Genomic DNA, 21,303 nt, shown 5'->3' with positions numbered 1-21,303 from the left:
AAAACTTAATTAGGAGTTGATGTTTAATACATGCTAATAATATCCAGTTTATGTGTTTCAGTGTGTGTAATCAAGTTTATATATTTTATATATTCAGCAGAGTAAATTAATATATTTTAGTGGTGATTTAATTCATTATGGTTTATAAAGTACTTTGAAAACAATTTCAGTCCGTTTCCTGTACTTAAATTTAAGTCCAATAAGGTAGGCCTTATTGTTTATTGATATTTATTGGAGTTAATCCTTTGGAAAAGCATATGATTTTGAAAATAAGATTTCAGTCCAAGTGGAAAATAGTCTTAATTTTGCAACACATTTTTCATTCACGTCTACTGAGACTAACAAGTTGTTCATTGGTGAATTTAGAATATTGAAGGCCTGGCTGTAAGTCAGGAAGCTAGTGCTCTTACGTTTACCTTGTTTGTCATGAAAAAATACAATGTTCATTTCTATTTTACTTTATATTTTGGCATCATTAAAACCCTCAAAGTAGATTATAATTGCAAATGGAATTTGGAATGATGATGTATTCTAGAAGCGATGTAAACAGATTGCATTAAAAAGAACTCGGGAATGCAGCGCCACTGCAGTAAGCCTGTCTGTCTTTCAGGTTGACCCCCTGTTCACAGTGCCAGCACCACCGCCACCGATTTCCAGCAGTCTCACGCCTCAGATTCTACCCTCCTACTTTCCCCCATCCTCATCCAATATTGCAGCACCAGTTGAACAGCTTTTGGTTCGGACTCGTTCCGTGGGTGTCAATACGTGTGAAGTTGGAGTAGTGACAGAGCCAGAGTGTCTGGGGCCCTGTGAACCTGGGACCAGTGTGAATTTGGAAGGGATCGTGTGGCATGAAACAGAAGAAGGTAAATACAATTTATTTTTCTTTATTTTCCTGTGCCCTCTACCCTGTGTTGTGTTTCTGTCCATCTGTGAGGGGAATTGGTTTTGTGGTATTCAGAGAGGAGAGAAAAGAGGTTTTTTAGGCTCTCTGAATTTTTGTTGATCTAAGAACTGTGTTTGTCGTCTTGTTCATGGATGCTTTTACCTTTAAGATGAGTTGGTGCCCCTAAAAGTGGTTCTCCACTTTAAGGGCTGAACAGGGAAGAACTGTGAGAAGCAGGGTCAGGGGTAACTTGATGTCATGTTCATTTTATTCCTGGTGTGCCAGACAGTCTGTCTGTCTTGATGTGATTGCTTTTGTGTTGTGGAGGCTTATGTTTACCTTCTGGATGGAGCAAGGGTTCTTGTACATAGCGAGGACCATTGTCATGATGTGGTTGTGGCTGGTTGGTGCTCAGAGCTAATGGAGTCAAGGTCAAAGGCTTACACCCTAGTTGAGCCAGTCATCTCTTCTATGGCCAGAGACATGGGACCTTTCCTGCCCCTTAACTCAGCAAGCCATTTGGCAAGTGCAGTCCATTAGTCACAAGGGAAACAAGGTACAAGAGAAATGGATCGATTTGTCATTGCTATTGGAAATATAAATCAGAGCATGTGCCATGCTGGTAGTGGATCCACATTAGAGTTGGCCACGTCTCATAGCACATGGTCAGGTACAGGGTGTTTCAGATGGCCTGTGTCATTAACAGGCCAACAAATTCTAAAAACCAACTGCCAAGAACCGAGAGCCCCTTGCTTCCTTCAGAATGGGTAGAGGAGTTTAAGGAAAAAGTATGCCCCGGGGGCACCAGAGGGAACAAAGGAAAATAAAGAACTGGGGACACTTTTTCTCCCCATTTAAACTAGACTGGTCAAGGATAAAGGGGGGGTGACAATTGTGAATATCACTGTCATTTATTAGAAGAGTAAACCAAGATGAGAATAATAAGAAGTGTCTTACACTTAAAATCATTCATTAGGTTCCTCCGAATCAAGGGGGGGAAATTGAGGGCCAAAATTCAAAGGGAAAAGGTAGAATATGTGCAAAAGAGACTGAGTGGGTGGGAAAGGGGAATATGTCAGGGGAGTAATTACTGGGCAAGAAGTAGCTCAAGCTCTTTCAAGATAGAAAAAACAAAGATTTTTAGATAAGGCTTTGAATTCTACTTACTACATTACACACACTTTTGTATGATATGTTTCATAATTAGATAAAAAAATTGTGTAGATAGTGCCAGAAAGAGAGAAAAAGACTTAATTACACAAGAAAAGGAAATGAAAATAGTATCTGTGATGTGCTCTCTTGTTTGCTTACATGGAAGTGATGGTTAGAATTTACTTTTGGCTTTAGAAATTTTGGGGTTTTTCATCTTCTCCCTCATTATATTTTTAATTGGGGTTTTTCAGACATTCTGGGAAGCAATTTAAAACAATACTGTGAAACCACATTGGGAGGAATTGATGTAAGAGGAGCCGGAATTAAATCGTTCTGAGCTTGCTTGTCTACTGGGGACCGCCGCCTCCTCCCAGCACCAGGACAGGCTTCTGTCTGATCACCTCCCTTTGGGTTGTGCACAGTTTGCCTTCCCTGGAGCAGAAGTGGTGGAGAAGGGTTTCAGACTAATACCTCAGTGTGAAAAGTATAGAAAAAGGAGTTGAGGCATTAATAAGATCACAGTTAATTAGTTTGGGTGCAGATTTTCAGGGACAGAAAAAAGATTTGGAAGGAACAAGAGTTAACTTCCATACACTTGGAGTCAGCTTTTCTTTGTACCTGGATAATTGCTCTTTGGGATGAAGTGCTGTTTCCCGGTTCTTAGCTGTGACTTAACACTCATCAGTTCAGTGCTTGTCATAATTTTATTTATTTAACTGTGGATTAGGACTGAGTTCCTGCAGTGTGATCTCACTGGGCGATGTGGTAAAATTAGCCACAAACTTTCTGGGACAGTTGGGTTGTTTTTGAGTTTGCTTAGAAGTCTGGTTTAGTTTCAACTTTTAACCTTAACCTCTAATAAAAGATAGGATTATTTAGAAAAATAGAATCTGTCTTTAGAAACTAGCAGTTCATGAATTGAAGTAGAATTCTGATACTCTGATCATATGTTTGAAGAGCTGAGATATGATTATTATTATTTGATAATGATATATATATAGAGAGAGAGCCTCACCATTCCGCAGTGTCCTCTGAAAAGTCAGTTTGTTGATTCTGACGTGCCTGCTTTTATGTGCTGCCATCTGTCTGTCTCTGCATATGTCTTTGTTCATTCGTATGGCAGACCCAGCCTGAGAGGCCTTTCAGGCACTGTAGCAGAACCTTGGGCAGCTCTGAATTTCTCTTTACTGCCTCATATTTTCCAGGATTTGGGGATGTGTAGATGTTTACCATGATGATGAGAAGGAGCTGGAGATGTTAATAGAGATATTTTTCTGAATAAAACTAAACTTCTGACCTCCATAGGATTTAAGAGCTCATCTTAGTGAAGGCCTGGGTTATAAGACGTGTGTTTAATGTGCAACCATTTTCTAGAGCATTCCATTTGCATTCTTTTCTCAGTACAGTGTATTTAAAGCCTGTACGAACTTAAAAATGAAGTCCACTTGACCGTTAAATTTTCCCTTTTGGAAAAAAACAGACATAAAACAAACACATTTGGAGCCAGTTATTTGGCAGAGCTTAAAGAGATGGTTTTGGGGAGTAGGGAGGGAAAAGTAAGATACAATAGTTTGGTAGTATGAGGTTTCGCTAAACAAAGAGCTTTGAGTGGAGCACTTATAAAACTGTCAGGTGCTTTGACTAATGTTCTGTAGATTGAGTTGGGTAAAATCCCTTCCCTGGTGTTTTTATATTGAGGGTATTGTATAACTGGTGGTGTTTTTCACAAACCTAATTTGTTATGTGCATTCATGTGTGTTGAAATTTGTGTGTGTGTGTGTGTGTTTTAAGGTCCTAGAATTTTGAGAGTTCATATTGAAAGTCTTTGGGGAATGTTGAATATTCTTTTGGGTTTGTTTGGCTGTGGTGAGACTGGAATGTGAAATCCCTATTTAACACTTAATTGTTCCTTGTGCTTGGAATTTGTCTTTAGAGGACGGTTCTTTTACTCATAATCTTTGCCCCCAGTGTATTACCAGTACGTGAAGTCCTGCTTGTCTTTAGAACCAAGTGAAGTGTTACTGGTGAAGTTCCCTCTGGAAAAAATTAGTGTTTCAGACCATGTTTAATAGGAGAGAAAAACTATTACTACATTTGGATGTTTGGTTATTCTACTCTGATCTTTCTTCTTTAAGGTGAATGCATAGGAGCAATGATGTATTGTACAAAATTACTCACAGATGTTGGAAAGAATTTCCTCAGCATTTCATTCCTGACATTTGGGACACACATGCCTTGTATAATTATTTGTTTGAGAATTTTGCTTTTTTGAGAAAGAAAAAAGCATGGTATATAAAGCACTGTTTATAAATACATATGTGTTGAACTTGGCTTTTTAGCTCTCATGAATGTATTTTCTTTTTGCATTTCATTGAATCATGTTACTTAATGGACTTATTTTTTTTTGTGGGTGGTGGGGCATAACCAAGAACATACTTGTTTCAACTAAGTCTGTTGTCCATTGCTATGACTGTCATTTACTCTTGCCCTGACAGTATCATTCACATCCCCTCTAGTCTCTTAAGTATTAGACAAAGCTACTGAAGAAAAGGAAGTGAGGGGAAGAAAGCTGGCATTTGCCAATGATGGTCTTTCAGACATCTATAGGTTATGGGACATTGGATTTCACTACTGTGCCTTTGAATCACCTGGAGAGCTTTAAAAGCATGCAGATATCCAGGTGCCATCACAGCATTTCCCTCGTCAGGTATGGTGATCTGGCATTGGTCTTCTTTCAGAGCCTTCCCAGGTGACTCTACTGTTGAGACAGTGGCAAACTACAGCCTCAGGACAGGGTGGAAAACTGAGCCTTCTGCAAGTTCCTTGACCATTTCCCTTTAAGGAATTCACACGTATTATCGCTTCACGTTCCAAAGTATGAAATGGACAGGGCACCTGTGTTGTTTATACCACAGTAGTAGTAGTAGATAGTGCCTTTCAAGATGCTGAAGTGTGGCAGGTGAGCATGGTTGTCTAGTGACCTTTGAGAAAGAGGATCCAGCCTTGAACCTCGTGGTGAAAACCACAGAGGATTTGAGGGGCTTCCTGAACCGCTAATTGATACCGATCTTTCTAATTTATTGATGTGGTGGGGATGGTCCTCACTGTTGATTTCTCAAACAAGCCAGACACAATAGTTTCATTTCTGCATGATCTCTGCTAAATGATTTTGAAATAGTTTAGAAACCCATACTAGTAGGGGAAGTGGTTAAGGCAGCAAAGGAAGAACTGGACTCAGAGAATCGGAGTGAGTTTTCAGGGGGGGGGGGGGGGGGTTGATGAAAATTCAAATGGCAACTTAGGGTAGTGAGTGTGATTTTAATGGGAAGACGTGGCACCAGGTGTGAGAGGAGGAACGCTTGGTACCTCATAGGATGTTCCTCACCTGGTGTTCTATGTGTTCAGCTTCCAAGGGAAGAAAAGTGATTTGGGGAATTAATGTTTTAAAGGTAATTAACTGGAGAAATAAATGGTTCTTTTTTGAACCACTAGAGATATCCTTAAAGTCTTCTGCTTCTTTTTTATCTCCAGTGTTATTAAATGTGCAGTGTAGGGGGTTTTAAACTAATTCATTAAAAGGCAAATGATCCTATGTAATTGAGGATGGATTTAACATATGGTATTGTTATTCCTCCTCTGCAGTATTTACTTACAATCTTATTACTTCAAATAAGATATTTCTTTTAAAATTTTGATTACCTTGGGTAGAGATTAAACATTAATCCAGGCTAACTTTGTGTCTTCAGTAACTGAGCATGGAGTTTGTGCAATAACTGATGGAGTGAGGTATTATTTATGTAATTTCATAAATTCAACTTTTGACTCATAAAGGGAGTAAGAAGAACACTTTTAACTTGTATATTCATTATACCTTCCCATCAGCGATGATCAGAACCATACACTTATGGGGAGCTATAGGATGGCCAGTGGTTGGTGCTTTCCATGAGTGCTAACTGGGGGTACATCAGCCCCTATCCAGTAGGTGGGTTTGGGCAGATGAGCCTTGTTTTATCACTGTGGTAACAGGGAAACGGGTTCAGCCTGGATTCTCACCAGAGATTCTCACCAGAATGCCACAGAGGTTTTGAGGGACTAAAAGAACTACGAGTTAGTTCTACCCAGTATCTGGGCCATCAGCTTCTCTCTTACCTTCTCAGGCCAACCTGCAGTAGGGTTTGACCATGAGAGAGTGGATTGAGATCCCTGGCGGCAGGGCAGCCCAGAGGTGGCCGTGTCCTTCCAAGCTGCACATTTACTGCCCACTTTGCCAATGGAAAAGGCAAACCAAGTTGAAAATCAGATTTATGTGTTTGCTGGACCAGAATGGTGAATTTTCCTCCCCCCTCCCCTTTCCCTTCCTCTTTCCTTTCTTCCCTCCTCCCTTCCCCTCTCTCTCCCTCCCTCTTTTTTTTTTTTTTTTTTTTTTCATTCTTTCTTTTCTTAAGACAGGGTCTCTGCCCTGACCTCAGACTCCTGGGTTCAAGTGATCCTCTTGCCTCAGCCTCACCAGTAGCTGAGACTATAGGCACAGATCCATGCCAGCAAAAAAATTTTTAATAAAAATACAATCCACTTAAGGATACATAATAAACAACAAAATTCACTGAAGTACTTTCTTTCTTAAGGTGAGTGAAACTAATGTTATCAGCTTTCAAGAGTATAAATGGAGAGTGGGTCTTCACATAGGCACACAGAAGACAATAAAGATTTATTGAATGAAGGAGAGGAAAAGAATCAGAGAAGTTTCGTGGATTTTGTGCCATTTTCCAGTGTTTGGTTCTGCTTTCCCCCCGGCCCCACTTGTTTTACGCTTTCCTGATGAGGCGATGTGGTCAGAGTTCAGGTAGCATGAGTGATTGTGTGTTTTGCTGCACAGCAACAACATGCCTGGTCACTTTACCTCTTGCCAGTGTGAAAAATGTGCTGCTCTTAAGTAGGATTCAGCTTACTGACTTTAGACCAAACATTTAGTTTCTGGTTCATTTGGGTGTATATGTTGGTATGGTGATGTTGGGCGTTAAGTGACGCAGCAGTAACTTTTGAACTCTCCATATAAAGGCATCTCGTTACCCCTTTTTGTTAGTTGATATTATAGCTAAACTCCCCCCCCCCCCATGGTACTGAGGATTAAATCCAGAGCTTCACACATGCTAGGCAGGTACTGTACCACATTGAACTTGTGATCCTTCTGCCTCAGTCTCTGAAGTTGCTGGGATTATAGGCATACACCACCACGCCTAGCATGAAATTTAACTACTGTGTGTGAATATGGAATGTAAACATTTAAAAGCTTTTTTTAGGACATGGATGTAGTAGAAGATTAAAGTTGTCTTGTAGGACTTGTGTGTGTGTGAGTGTGTGTGTGTGTGTGTGTGATATTGTCCTGTCTGCTTGTTTATTTTTTTCTTGTAAAGAAGGAATTGGTAAGGAAATCTTAAGAGTCTTGACATTACAGGGACTTTGAATTGAAGATATATTTCTGATTGCAAAATGGAAATGGTCTCATTAGTTGCAAAGATTAGCTGTTTGCCCATCTAAGCATATTGATCTGAGTATTTCATTGATTTTTTTACACAATGTTTATAGCAGCTTTATTGAGATATAATTTACATAGCATACAATCTACCCATTTAAAGTGTACAATTCATTGGTTTTTAGTATGTTCAGAGTTAAACAACCATCATTTATAATTAATTTCAAAACGTTTTCATTACCTCCAAAGAAATCCTGTACCCTGCCAGTTATCGGACTCCTCCCATTCATTGACTTTTACATCTTTGTCCTTAAGTCCTTGCTATTATGCTTAAACAGTTATATTTTACGTATAAGACAAAGGATTCATTTGTTGAACACTTAATCTGTGCCAGGCATTGTGCTGGGGACACTTACCAGATGGTTTCTTTTATCCCACAGAACAAAATCCAAAGTAAGCTCACTCTCCTTATCCATATTTTAATCATGGATTCTTAGAAGGGAATTCACCTTGCCAGGTGGCTTGCCAAGTCCGAATTTGAACTCTCCACAGTTGGACCTTCAAAGCCCTTGCTCTTCACACTATTCCTGGGTTCTGGATTTCTCTGTATCACCACTCAGAAGTTCCTGTGTATTTCTCAAAGTGTTCTACAGAACAAGGAAGTAAAAAGGGACATAATAGCTAGATTTTTAATTTTAAACATAGAGTGATAAAAATTTCTTTATAGTTTTAGCATCTAATTTTGACAGTTGTTCTAGCATGAGCTTCTGCTGGGTTGGTGTGTACAAACCATCCCTTTCAGCCCCACTTTGCTGTGAGCTGCTTAAGTGCACAAATCTCATCTGTCTTGCTCACTGTTGGATCCCTGGTGCCTGGCACAGAGTAACTACATTTGTTGACTGTTGAATAAATTCATGGAACAAAGTGGTATGCACTTGATACCTCTTTAAATTTGAGTAATACAAATTTCTAGTCAGGAATATGTTTCTTTTAAATTAAGTTTGGTCTAGACAGTCAAAAACAGTTCCAGAAACCTAGTTTGTCACTGATTTTTTTTGATCCATTATAAAATTAGATTATATTTTATTATATTTCAGCTCCCAACCTTGTTGCTGTTAGGCTAATCAGAACAAAAGGAGAGAAACAAAGTATTTGGCATGCCTTTTCTGTTAAGTCATGCATATCCTCAATATGGTTTCTATTTTCTGATTATAAAAGGAATATATGACCATTTTAGGACATTTGGAAAGAAAAGTTAAAACGTAGAAGAAAAAAATCCATACTCTCACTATTCAAGTATCACTTAGTTTACTTTCTTTAAAAAATGATTGCTAACTATAGGTACAGTATTGTACAATGGGTCACTAGAACATATCACCTTGCATAGCTGACCGCTTTAGCATCATGTTCTCAAGGTTCATTCCATTGTGGTTTTGATTTGCATTTTCCTGATGGTTGGTGATGTTGAACATCTTTTCACATACTTGGCCATTTGTCTCCTTTGGACAAATGTCTATTCAAGTCTGTTGCCCATTTGGCAAAAAATTGGATTACTCTTTGTTTTGCTATTGATTTTAAGGAGTTCCTTGTAAGGTTTGGATATTAACCTCTTTTCAGATATGGGTTTGCAAATATTTTTTTTTTCCATTCCATAGGTTGCCTTTTCATTTTGTTGATGTTTCCTGTGCTCTGCATAAGCTTTTTAGTTTTATGTAGTCCCATTTGACTACTTGTACTTTTTTTTGCCTGTGTGTTAGCCTTTAAAAAGAAATATATATATATATATATATATAAGTTATATATATATATATAAGTTGTAGATGGACACAATACCTTTATTTTGTTTTTTTTTTATTTATTTATTTTATGTGGTGCTGAGGATCGAACCCAGTGCCTTGCATGTGAAGGCAAGTGCTCTACCGCTGAGCTACACCCCAGCCCATCTTAGCTTTTTTAAATATACATTTTTAAAAATAGTCGAGCTCATTCATTAGATGTACTCTTTTTAAAAAAGACTTTATATTTTAGATTCACAGCAAACTGAAAGGAAGGTATAGAAATTGCCCGTATAATCCTTGCTTCTACACATGCATAGCCTCCTCATCTACATTCCCAGCCTGAGTTGTTTGTCTGTTATATTTGATGAACCTATATTGACACAGAATTTTCATCCAAGGTCCATAGTTTATGTTAGGGTTCACACTTGTTGTTGTGTAATCTATGGGTTTGGACAAATATATAATAACAGGTATGTTCCATATAGTATCAATCAGAGTTATTTTCACTTCCCTAAATATCCTCTGTGCTCTGCCTGTTTGTTCATCCTTCCCCACCCTTAACCTCTGGCAACCATTGATACCTTTTACTATTCACATAGTTTTTCCCTTTTCAGAATGCCACAGTTGGATTCATACCGTGGGTAACATTTTCTGATTGGCTTTTTTCATATTGTTAAATGCATTTATGTTTCCTCCTGTCTTTTCGTGAGTAGTAATTTGTTTCTTATGAGCACTAATATTCTGTCTGGATAGATCACAGTTGATCCGTTCGCCTTACTGAAGGACATCATGGTAGCTCCCAAGTTTGGCTCCCAAGTATGAATAAAGCTGATACAAATATCCGTGTGCATGTTTTTGTGTGGATGTAGTGTTTAGCTCCTTTGGTTGATACCAGGGAGCAGTGCAGTTGCTGGAGTCCATGGTGAGTTCAGTTGGTAAGAAGCTGTGCGGGGGCTGCACCGCTTTGTGTTCTCACCAGCGGTGAACAAGAGCTACTCTTGCTGCACGTCCTCATCAGCACTGGCCTTCACCAGTGGTGCTGGTTCCCTCATTCTCATAGGCACGTGCTGGTGTCTTCTTGTTTTAATGTGAATTTCCCTAATGACACAGAACATAGAGTCTCTTTTTTCATATGTTTACTTGCCATCTGTATGCTTTTTTGGTGACGTGTTAAGATCTTTGGTCTGTTTTTTTAAAATAGGTTTTATTTCCTTGTTGAGTTTTAAGAGGTATATTTTAGATAGCAGTCTTTTTTTCAGGTGGGTCCTGCAAATATTTTCTCCCAGGCCTTGGCTTGTCTTTTCATTCTCTTGATTGTTCTTATGCAAAACAGCACATTTTAATTTTAATGAAGTATACAGCATGTTGATTTTTTTCATGGATTGTGCTGGTGGTGTATCTGAAAAGTCATTCTCAAACCTTCTAGATTTGCTTCTGTTATCCTCCAGTTTTATAGTTTTGCACTTTAAACTTAGGTGTGATCCATTGTACGTTTATTTTTTGAAAGGTATAAGGTTTATACCTAGATTTTTTTTTTCTTTTAACACATAGCCAATTATTTCCCATTATTGGTTAAAAAGATTATCTTTTCTCCATTCTCTTCTTTGTTCCTTTGTCAAAGATCGTTAACTATTTTCGTGGATCTTTTTCTGGACTCTAATATCCCTTCATCTATTTGTCTCTTCTACCAGTACCACTCTGTCTTGATTACTATAGCTTTAAAGGAAGTCTTAACGTCAGTCAGTATCAGTTCTCTGACTTTGTTCATCAATATTTTGTTGGCCGTTTTTATTCATTTTTGCCTATCATTAGAGACTTTAAAATCAATTTGCCAATATCTATTAAATAACTGACAGGGATTTTGATTAAGATTCCATTGACTCTACAGGTCAAGTTGGAAACACTGACATGTTCCAATATTGAGTCTTTTCATGAACATGGAATATCTCTGCGTTTATTTAGGTCTTTGATTTTTTTTTTCATCCGAGTTTTGTAGTTTTCCTTTTATAGATCTAGTATGTATTTTGCTACATTTATTCCTACATATTTCAGTTTTGGGGTGCTAATGTAAATGATATTGTGTGTATGTATGTTTTAATTCCATGTGTTCATTACTGGTGTATGGGAAAGTGATTGTCTTTTGTGTATCAACCTTATATTCTGCACCTTGCTATAATCACTAATTAGTCTTAAGTAGTTGCACTATTTTTTTTTTTTTTTTTTCTGATGCTGGGGATCCAACCCAGGACCTCATGCATGCTAGATAAGTGCTGTATCATTGAGCTACATTGAAAGTTCTTATCTTTATTTTTGAGACAGGGTCTCACAAAGTTGTCCTAGCAGGTTCTACTTTGTGATCTTCCTGCCTCAGCCTTCTGACTAGCTGGGATTACAGTGTGCACCACCACTTCTGGCTCATTGCTGATAATAAAACACTTTCTGAGAAGTATTTTTCTTTGCTGTGAAATAGTCCATGGAATGGACACATCAAAGTTTAATTTAATTTACATTCCTCTAACAATGGATATTTATATTGATTTCACCTTACTAAATAAATATAAGTAGTATTGCTTAGTGTATCTTTGTGGATGGAATGGGTTTTTGTTTGTTTATGAATCTGGAATTATTATGCTGGTATCAGTTTTCAAGAAAATGAATTGCTGAGTCAGTGGAAACAAACATTGTTTGTGTGCTGAAACACATTTTGCTTAACTGCTTTGTACACTGGAGTACCTGTCTCACACTGCCCAACTTTGGACCCACTGACATTTCAGTGAAAAAGGAGATGAGCTTTAAAGTCGTATACATAACTTGTCCATATCCATGTTCCTACACTTAACAGAAAGGGATTGAGAGGTCCCCCTTGTACACACATCACAAGGGTTCAGCAAAAGAAAGCAGGGCGCAGGGGATGCTCCAATAGAAGACATGCTGGGGTTCTGCCTCAGTGGGGGACCTTACTCTGGGTGATGGATTATCCTTGTGTCTATGTTATAGTCCCCCATGAAGGAAATTAAAAGATACTTCTAAATATGAGGAATTCAAACATCCAGGGGAGAAAATCAGTCTGTCATTCATCTTTTCTGAACTGGCAGAGATCAGAGCCACTTGTGCTTTTGCTTCTGCAAACGTCATTCTTTTGGGTTCTGCTCTTTCCAAATAAGTAAGGATGAAGGACCAGATTTTTTCTTTTTAGAAAACCTTTTGTGTCCCATAACTTGTTTATAATGTATAATTTGTCAATAGATGCATTCCAGCCATATACACATTTTTCCCTGGCACACCCAAGCTCTGCCTGCTTCCATCTCTTATTTTTACTAATAGTCTCTCTTCCCTTGGCAGGAGGAAGAAATATCCAGGGAGTTTTTTTTCTTCCCACATCATATCTAACAAAGTATTCCCATTTGTCCTTCCAAACAACCTTTCTGTTCTCAAATAAGTTTGGCTGACACTTCCCTGGCAAAAAGAACATAAGCTATAATATGGGAAAATGCATATCATAGGTTTCAAAAACCTGTTCCTATCAGAGAAAGTTGGGGAAATTGGGCTTCTGGGCACAGTTGCAGAGTATTTATCAGGCTCTGACATGACCTGTTCAGGAGACCCAAGAGGAGGGCAGATAAAAAGTGCTGTGAGGTAGGCAGAACCCTTATTGCTCATTTATAATTTCTTATAATTAAATAGTAAATTGAGCAAGTATATGCATAGCACACCCATATACCCATATATATTTATTTTGTAAGTAAACCTTCTGACTCAATTGAAGCACTATATAGTTCCTGCTAGAAATGTGGCTGCTTCCTTTAGGTGACACATGACACACCTGGCCCATGTCTGAACTATTTAAACACTTTTGTCTGGGGAATCTTCCATGTTGCTCTTCAACACCATTTAATTAGCATTTTTCTCATTTATGTGGCAGTCTCCCATAATTAATCCTACTATTCTCTGGAAAAACCGAGATACAGTCTAAATGAAGCGACTTCAGGGAGTGCATTTTATCTAAATTTCTAGTTCCAATCTAAAGCCATTGGCCTTTCCTAGTTTTGAGCCTCTCTGTGTATATGTGTAGATGAATATAACTAGTTCTTTCAAAATATGCTAAAGAAAACAAACATCTGCCTGTCAGTTTGAGTGAAATGTGGAAACCCTGTTCATTGACAGAGTGAAATGTTTTTTAAGTTTAATATTCACCAAATATTTTTTTACCAAAATACCCCAAACATCGTTTTCAACTATGTATTTCATAACAAGAAAAAACGGCCAACCACTTCCTGTGCCTCAGAGAGGCAGCACCACATGTTCTCCTGGCCCAGTGGGCAGCTTGGAGCCTGCCAGCTCTTCAGGGACCCACGTGTACATGTGCACAGTTTGTATGCTGTCATGTAGATGTCTTCTTGATATCCACATTGACAGACAACTTTTGAAGTAACTCAAGTCGAAAGAGCTGACTGAGGATATTTAATGTGTCTTCCTTCGCTTGAGTAGCAGCACAGGGCTGCTTATTCAAAGAGACCAAAGGCTGCTTTCCACTGCGTTCCTCAGCATTCTGAGAAGGCCTCGTCACTTCACGGTATGAAAAGCCAGTCAGTCCCAAGCAGTGCACACAGTTGGCTGCTTCTTCCCAGTGTCTCTCATGCACATACGTGGAATTATTCTTGTCCAAACAAACTTATGGGGTGGATACCGCAAGCAGGGCAGAACCATCACTGGAATCGGATTGGGTAAATTGGCTTGATATTCTCCATACCTGCAACTGAGCAGGCTCATGTGAGAGATGCTTTGAAATCTTTCAATACTCAAGGGCAGACAAGGGAAGAAGCCATAGAATGGGAATTGGGACAAGCTTCATTGCAAAGCACTAGAGCCTTGTTGAACTCCTCTTCCATAGACCCCTGCCTGGCAGGTGACTGAAAGCACATTTACCAGGATTTTTGGGTTGATAGTTGGACAAATAACGTAATGGAATTTGGGGGACAAAAGGTCAATGTTCAAAAAAAAAAAATCAGAATGCAGTGAGCTACTTAAAATTATGTTGACTGCACATTACTCCTCAGTGATTCAGGAGAAGAGCATTACCTCAAAATCCCCAGTCAGTCACCAGAGGATCTCTGAAGTGTGCCCCTTCTAGGACATCTCACTTTATCTCTGGCTCTTGAATTAAATGCCTTCTTAGAATAAATACCATCAGCTGCACTAGTCCCCCTGAGCTTGCAGTTTGAGCTTGCAAGTAGCACATTTCCAAGTATGGAATTTCAACAAAGCACGTCGTCATGTGTTGAAAGTAAACGTTAAATATTTGAGCTGTGATTTAGCATCACTATCTTTATTTTCTCATAGTGAGGGAAAAAAGAATGAGGAATTTCTGACTTGTGTAGCAATCAGGACAGGGTCCAAAGGAGAATTCAAAGGCACTCGGTTCCACAGCTTAAGCATGGTGTACGGGAGAGATCTCATTGTCTTGCTCACATGCATCCTCTTCAGAGTTCCAGGACCAGGTGGGCTGGACCACAGGCTCTTCCTCTGAAGAATCAGGCCTGGCAGCTAAGCCAGATCCCCAGGTGTCCAGGTTCTGGTTTGTTGATAAGTTGGTTATTTTCCCTCCAGATTTGGCTCATCCTGTCCAGTCTTGATCAGTAGAGAAGTTATATGTCTTTATCTCATACAATAACTAAGCAAAAGGTGCATTTTATATTTCATACAGAGGAAGGGCACAATTTCTCAGGTCAAGAAGTGCCTGTAATATTTTGATTAAAACTTCTTTTATTTTTGGGGGGCTACAGTATTTTAATATCTCTCCATTTAGTAGATTTAAAAAACAATGTATTTTTGCAGAACCCTCAAGAGTTCTTGGTATTGCAATCACGACTACTACTGGACAAACTGTTCTTGAGAAAAGCCCTGTAGTTAACCCATGAGAAAAACCATATTAAAACACAGTGATGCAATTGTTATCATTCTGAGGTGACTAGAGTATATTGGTTTTAAAAGAAAGGAAAACCAATTAAAAGGAAAAAGGAAACCATGTGACCTTTGCATCAGCCTGTTGGGATCTCTCACTTCCCACCACCATCCCTGTTTGCGTTAAGAATATGCATATGGGTAAGGACCAGTGCAGTTCTTCCAGTCTTCCTGTAGCTTCTCTGCTTTTGCTGACGTGATCCCTACTTGTCCTGAAAACTGATGCATCTTACATAACCTGAATAGTACAATGTAGGTCAGAAACGCCTGGGGACTTGTGGAGAAGCTTGATAAAGGTACAAGGGAAAAGAAGAACCCTGGAAGACAGCACTGACTAGGTGTGGAGAACCAGGCTTAACCTCATCTCTTTCACTCCAGCTGTGCTTCCTTGGCCTCGGGCCACACTTTCCTCCTGTGCAAAATGTGGGGAAGGGTTGGAGTTTATGCTCTTTTGGAAATACCTGAGGTTTAGGTAGCACAGGAATATAAAGATCATAAGGTGTTCTTCATGCCAAAATCATTTCAGACTTCAAGACTTCCGAAACAAAATTCTTAGAAAATAGGTGGACAAGGTGGCATTATTCATAATAACCCTCTGGGTTAGTGCCAAGTCCTGTCGAATAAGCAGGGCCCAACTTAAGTCTCCAGGACTAGATCCATTTCTGGGATTATTCACTCAAATCATTTATTGAACTGTTAGTACTTGTGGAGGTAACGTGGGATCTGATCAGAGCAGGCTGATGCTGCTTTTATGCTCTGAACCCTCCAAGGAAGAATGAGCCTATTAATGACATTATCAGATAAAATTCACAGTTCCATTGGCAGGCCTTGGAACCCTTGGTTCAGTGCTTCTAGTGCTACTTATACAGACTCCTTAAAATGTCCTAAAAACCACTGTGAAATAGAAAAGTTATTGGATACACGAGAGTTAACACAGAAATGCAGTTTAATTATCTTTTTAACTTTTATGCAAGTTACACGTGTATATAGTTTTAAAGGCTACAGAGTTCTACAAGGTCTGTAACAAAAAACTATAGTTTCATATTCCACCTTTCCCTCACCAAATTTTTACTCCTCAGAGGTAAAATGAACTCTTCAGCTGGGATATTTTCTCTGCATTTTAAATACAGGCTTATATGAGTATTTCTTGATTATTTATTTCAGCTTCAGATGTTTTCTAGAACCTCCTATTTTGGAAGATAGTGATTTAGCTCTCTTGCCTCCTTAAACACAAATATATTTTACCACCACCTGTACTCCCGACATAGTTATGAGTTATGAGCTTTCTATTGCTGTATAACAAATTATTCCGAAATGGTGTGTCTTAAAATAACAAACATCTATTATGTCACAATTTCAGTGGGTCAGGAATCTGGGAGTGACTTGGCTGGGTGCTTTTGGCTTAAGCTGTCCTGTGAGGATCCAGTCAAGCTGTGGGCAGTTGCTGCTGTCGGGGCTGGAGCTGAGGGACCCCCTTCTAAGCTTACTTAATGGCTGTTGGTGGGCTTTAATTCCTCACAGCTGCTGGGCTGAGGGCCTTAACTCCTGTCTAGGCCCAGTGGACCTCTTCATAGAACTGCTCACAACAAGGTAGCTTGCTTTTCCAGCAGGACCCGAGAGAGGGAAAGGGAGGAACTGGAGGTGGGGAAGAAGCAACCCCAAATGGAATCCATCACATTTGTATAGCTTAATGTTAGAGAGGACTCATTTGAAGGAAGTCCGAGGAGGGACCTTTGGATCCATCTTAGAGGCAACCTACCCCAAGAATTTGTCCATGAGGTCAAATATTCAGTATTTACATTGTTCTGACTATGAATATTTTATTCACAGCATAGCCCTGTACTATGATATCTTTCTTTTCTCATCCAGCTTTCTTCCTGGAGTTAAACTTGACTTATTTTTTGATTGCTTAGTGTTCTCAGTACTCATTACTAATTCATCATGAACTATCGTGCTGGAATTATAAATTGCTTCTCAGTTTATTGAAAGACATCAAATATTCTATACATTTTATCTATTGGAGTAATTTCTCCCATAGTCTTCTGACCTGCTCCAATTTGGACTGATTTTTCTAAGCATTATTTGTAGCTGTAAAAATCTGAGATCTCTCCCATATGCCATTGTGGTTTCTTTCTTTCTTTTCTTTTTCTTTTTTTTTTTTTTTTTGTGTGTGTGTTTGTGTTGCTAGGGATCGAACCCAGGGCCTTGTGCATGCCAGGCAAGCACTCTACCAACTGAGCTATATCCCTAGCCCCCATATGACATTCTGAAACTGCCATTGCCTCTGATGTTGGACTCATTATTTCCTGAATCTCTGTACTCTTCTCTCTTGGTCTGTCCTTCATTTTGGTGGCCCACACCTTCCAGTAGATTTCTAAGAAAGGCTCATGGGAAATTAAAGTTTTGAAATCTTGAATGCCTTAAATATGTTCCCTTCTACTTCATATTTGACCGATAGTGTGGATGGATGAAGAATTGTTGAAAGTCATTTTTTCCTCAGCCCTTTGAGAGTGGTGCCCCATTGCTTTGAGCTCTCCAGTGTTCAGCTAGGTATTTGAGCTCTTATGTTTGATCCTAACCCTTCGTCTTTTCCTTCACTCCAACATTCTGACATATCTCAGTGACATCTTTGACCAGAGTCTTAAAAACCTGTTGGTGCTGAGCTTGGTCCTCTCATTGGAAACTGAGATCCTGTATTCAAAATTATGTAGATTTATTTCTTTGGAGAGAATGTAATTTATATTCCATGTTCTACCTTTTTAGAACACCCTTGATTTAGAACCTCCCGTACCAATGGGCATGGTGACTGATTTGTAATCTCAGCTACTCTTGAGGATGAGGCAGGAGGATCTCAAGTTGGAGGCCAGCCTGAGCAACTTAGTGAGACCTGGTCTCAAAAAATAAAAATGGCTGGCAATGTAGCTCAGTGGTACAGTGTTCTTAGGTTCAATCCTTAGTATTAAATAAATAAACAAACAAACAAATGAAAGAACTTCTTGTATCAGTCTTCTTTACTGATCTTTTCATTTTCAAAACTCTGGTTTTGTAGGCATTTATGTATTTCTGGTTTCGGAAAAAAAATTTCAATTCATTGTTTTTTTCATTTACAAATCTGTGCATATGCAATTAATTTCTAAAGGCTTTTCAAAGAATTTTCAGAACTGTTCCCTTCAGAAGCTTCCTACTTTAGCTGGGCACTGTGGCTTTCTCCTGTAATCCCAATACTCAGGAGGCTGAGGCAAGAGGATCACAAGTTCCAGGTCAGCCTTAGCAACTTAGCAAGGCCCTAAACGACTTAGTGAGACCCCCGTCTCAAAATAAAAAATAAAAAGGACTGGGGATGTGGGTTCAGTGGAGAAGCACCCCTGGGTTCAATCTCTAGCACCAAACAAACAAACAAAAACAAAACACAAAAACCCCAAAAAACTTCCTATTCTAGTTTCATGAATGCAGTCTCTCCTCTTTTTTCTGAGGATATTAATTACCTTCTTTTTTCTTTTTTCTTATTAACTTTATTTCTAATTCCTCTGAGTTTCTTTTATTGTTTTGTGTGCTTGCTTTGGCCTCTGTGTTTTTGTTTTGTTTTTGTTTTTGTTTTGGTACCAGGGATTTAACTCAAGGGCACTTGACCACTGAGTCACACCTCCAGCCCTATTTTGTATTTTATTTAAATACAGGGTCTTACTGAGTTGCTTAGGGCCTTTCTGTTGCTGAGGTTGGCCTGCAACTTGTGAACCTCCTGCCTCAGCCTCCGAGCTGCTGGATTTACAGGCATGTGCCACTGTGCCCAGCTTGGCCTCTGTGTTGACTTTCCTTCAATATCTGATGAGCCTTGGTCATCTGCTTCTCATTGTGGTGTGTTAAAAAGCTAGTTTGAAGTGCCACACGTTTGAAGGAACTTATTGATACAGGAATATCCAGGTACATCATTTCTCTAGAGAGTCTCTGAACTCTGGATTTCCACTTACCTTTGTCTTACTTTTATCAATTTCCTCAGAAAAATTTCCTCTGATTCCCAACTACTTTCCTGATGCCAATTTTAAGAAAAAAGGGCAAAGGTTTTACTCTCCATCATATAAACTTTGACTTAATCTTCCAGTTACTGACTGTAATATTATCCCCATTTTATGGATGAGAAAATTATTAGCTTTAAGTTTCTTTGTTGAGATTTCTTAGTAGTAGCCTGAAATTGAGATCATTTGAGTCAATATGGAGTAAACCTTCATACTTATCACTTTTCTTCTATAGAGATCAAATCATTTAGTTTATTATTGTTATGGTGTACTTGGCCTCCCCCTGCCCCCACATACTCCAAGCAAGTATGCTTGGTTTTTTAGACAGAGTTTGGAAACTTAAAACAGAGGCATAGAAATGGAACATCTTATGTCACCAAACTGCCTTCTTCTTCTTTTTTATTTATTTATTTTTTTTGGTTCCCGGTTTTCTAAATAAAACCAATTTAGTAGCATTTGGGATAGGCAGATTCCTCTAACCCCAGCCCTACCTACCTCCTTATGGTTCTTTGCCAGGTCATTGTCTCAAGCTTGAGCTCTTCTTTTAACCTTTTCTTAGCAACAAGAGTGTCCTCTCAGCTGATTTTTTTCATAAATTCTTTTCGGTGTTTGCCACAGAACTCCCCACTTCTTCATTGGCCAGCCCTAAACACCTGCACCTCTAAGAACTTGAGTTGAGACAGGCCTCATTAGCATGTTCCTTTTCTACAAGGGACAGGTGCAGGGAAGACTCATTAGCACCAAGGGCCCCTGCTGCACTGAGGTTTACTTCTGGATGCACATTGACTTACTTGAGTTTTTATGGTTTTGTTCTCAGCCTAGAAAGGTGCTGTTTCTTTAGTCCACCTGCTCTAGAATAATAAAAGATACCTGCTTCCCTTTCTGGAATGTAAAGATGGTGAAAGATGATTATAAACTTCAGATGGATGTTTTCTTCTGAGGCATGTCTGTCTGGTTCATGAATGTATCCGCAGTGCAGAGCACGTGGGCAGCCACCAATAAATACTGTCATCTGAAAGGATGAATGAAGAGAAAGTAGGCCAAGTCAACCCATGACTATCTTTCAACCTAGAACTCCATGTATTAAAGCACTCTTCCCTTCTCTGTCCTGCTCCACCACGTTCCTCAAGCAAGATGTGAGTTCTGAGAGGTGCGTGTGCATGGTTGGTGCTGTGGTGTCGGTGGAGTCACTAAGGCCGTGAGCTGGAGGAAACGTTTTTCTACCCTTAAAAGTGTTATCTTCAAGGAGAACACTTCGTAATGCTGGAGAGAAAAGAAGCCTCCTTTCAGATGACCGGCTCGATTCAGGCAAAGCTGCTGATTTGTTTTTAGCTTGAAGGAGATTGAGAGCTGCGGCCTCCCTGGCAGTAGCTCAGAGTGGAATTGTTTTCTTGCTTCTTCATCTAAGTCTGCTGCTCAGCAATAGGAAGGCTCAGATGTTTACCGAATTGGCAGGACCAAATTCCTCTTTTGCAGACAGACGTGGAGATTTGTTGCCCAGGACTTCTCTGACTTAATGGTGTGCTCTTGGGAAAATACACCCATCTCTTTCATATCTGAGGACAGCCACAGACCTGCCAGGAAGAAAAAGAATCAGAGGGAAAGTTCTTGGCCCTCTAGCCCTGGGCAGAGCCGTCATCTGCCCTGCTTAAAGTAGACAGCAAACAAAGACAACATATACATCAGCTAACGTGAAAGCTCACAAAATGCTAGTCAGACTTAAATCTTTGGCCGAATGTTCTAGATATGCTCATGAGAACTAAGATGGCACACTCATTGTGGTGTGGATGGCCATTCCAAGCTGTCCTTTCTGACCTAACCGACCTCCAGTTAAGTCCCAAGTCTGTTTAGATTACACATGCAGGGACCTATCCGTGGCACTTAGAAGAGGAATATAGAGAAAAAACAAACAAAACAACAACAGCAACAAAACCCTAGTAGGCTGTTATGTTTGTGCACTCTTGAACAGACTTTCATTATTATGTAGATTTCCATAGTTAATTAGATTAATTTTAGTCTATTACAGTTCACTGCGATTTT

At 39.3% G+C, this 21,303-nt stretch overlaps 1 protein-coding gene across 9 annotated transcripts in view; it reads left to right on the top strand.

Moving 5' to 3' along the window:
• Nucleotides 1-21,303, top strand: part of ZNF608 (zinc finger protein 608) — a gene marked incomplete at its 3' end in the record, with an annotated part of 104,640 nt that overhangs the window by 42,360 nt on the left and 40,977 nt on the right. For all 9 annotated transcript variants that reach the window (XM_079144060.1, XM_079144054.1, XM_079144055.1 and 6 more), the window contains one exon: nucleotides 611-866. In XM_079144060.1, coding sequence (XP_079000186.1) covers nucleotides 611-866 — 256 coding nt within the window. The remainder of the gene's footprint in view (nucleotides 1-610; nucleotides 867-21,303) is intronic.

The sequence above is a fragment of the Sciurus vulgaris genome (genome assembly GCF_902686455.1).
Source record: "Sciurus vulgaris genome assembly, chromosome: 6".
NCBI lineage: Eukaryota > Metazoa > Chordata > Mammalia > Rodentia > Sciuridae > Sciurus > Sciurus vulgaris.
The sequence above is the reverse complement of the archived record's forward strand: the minus strand, read 5'-3'. Positions and strand labels throughout refer to the sequence as shown.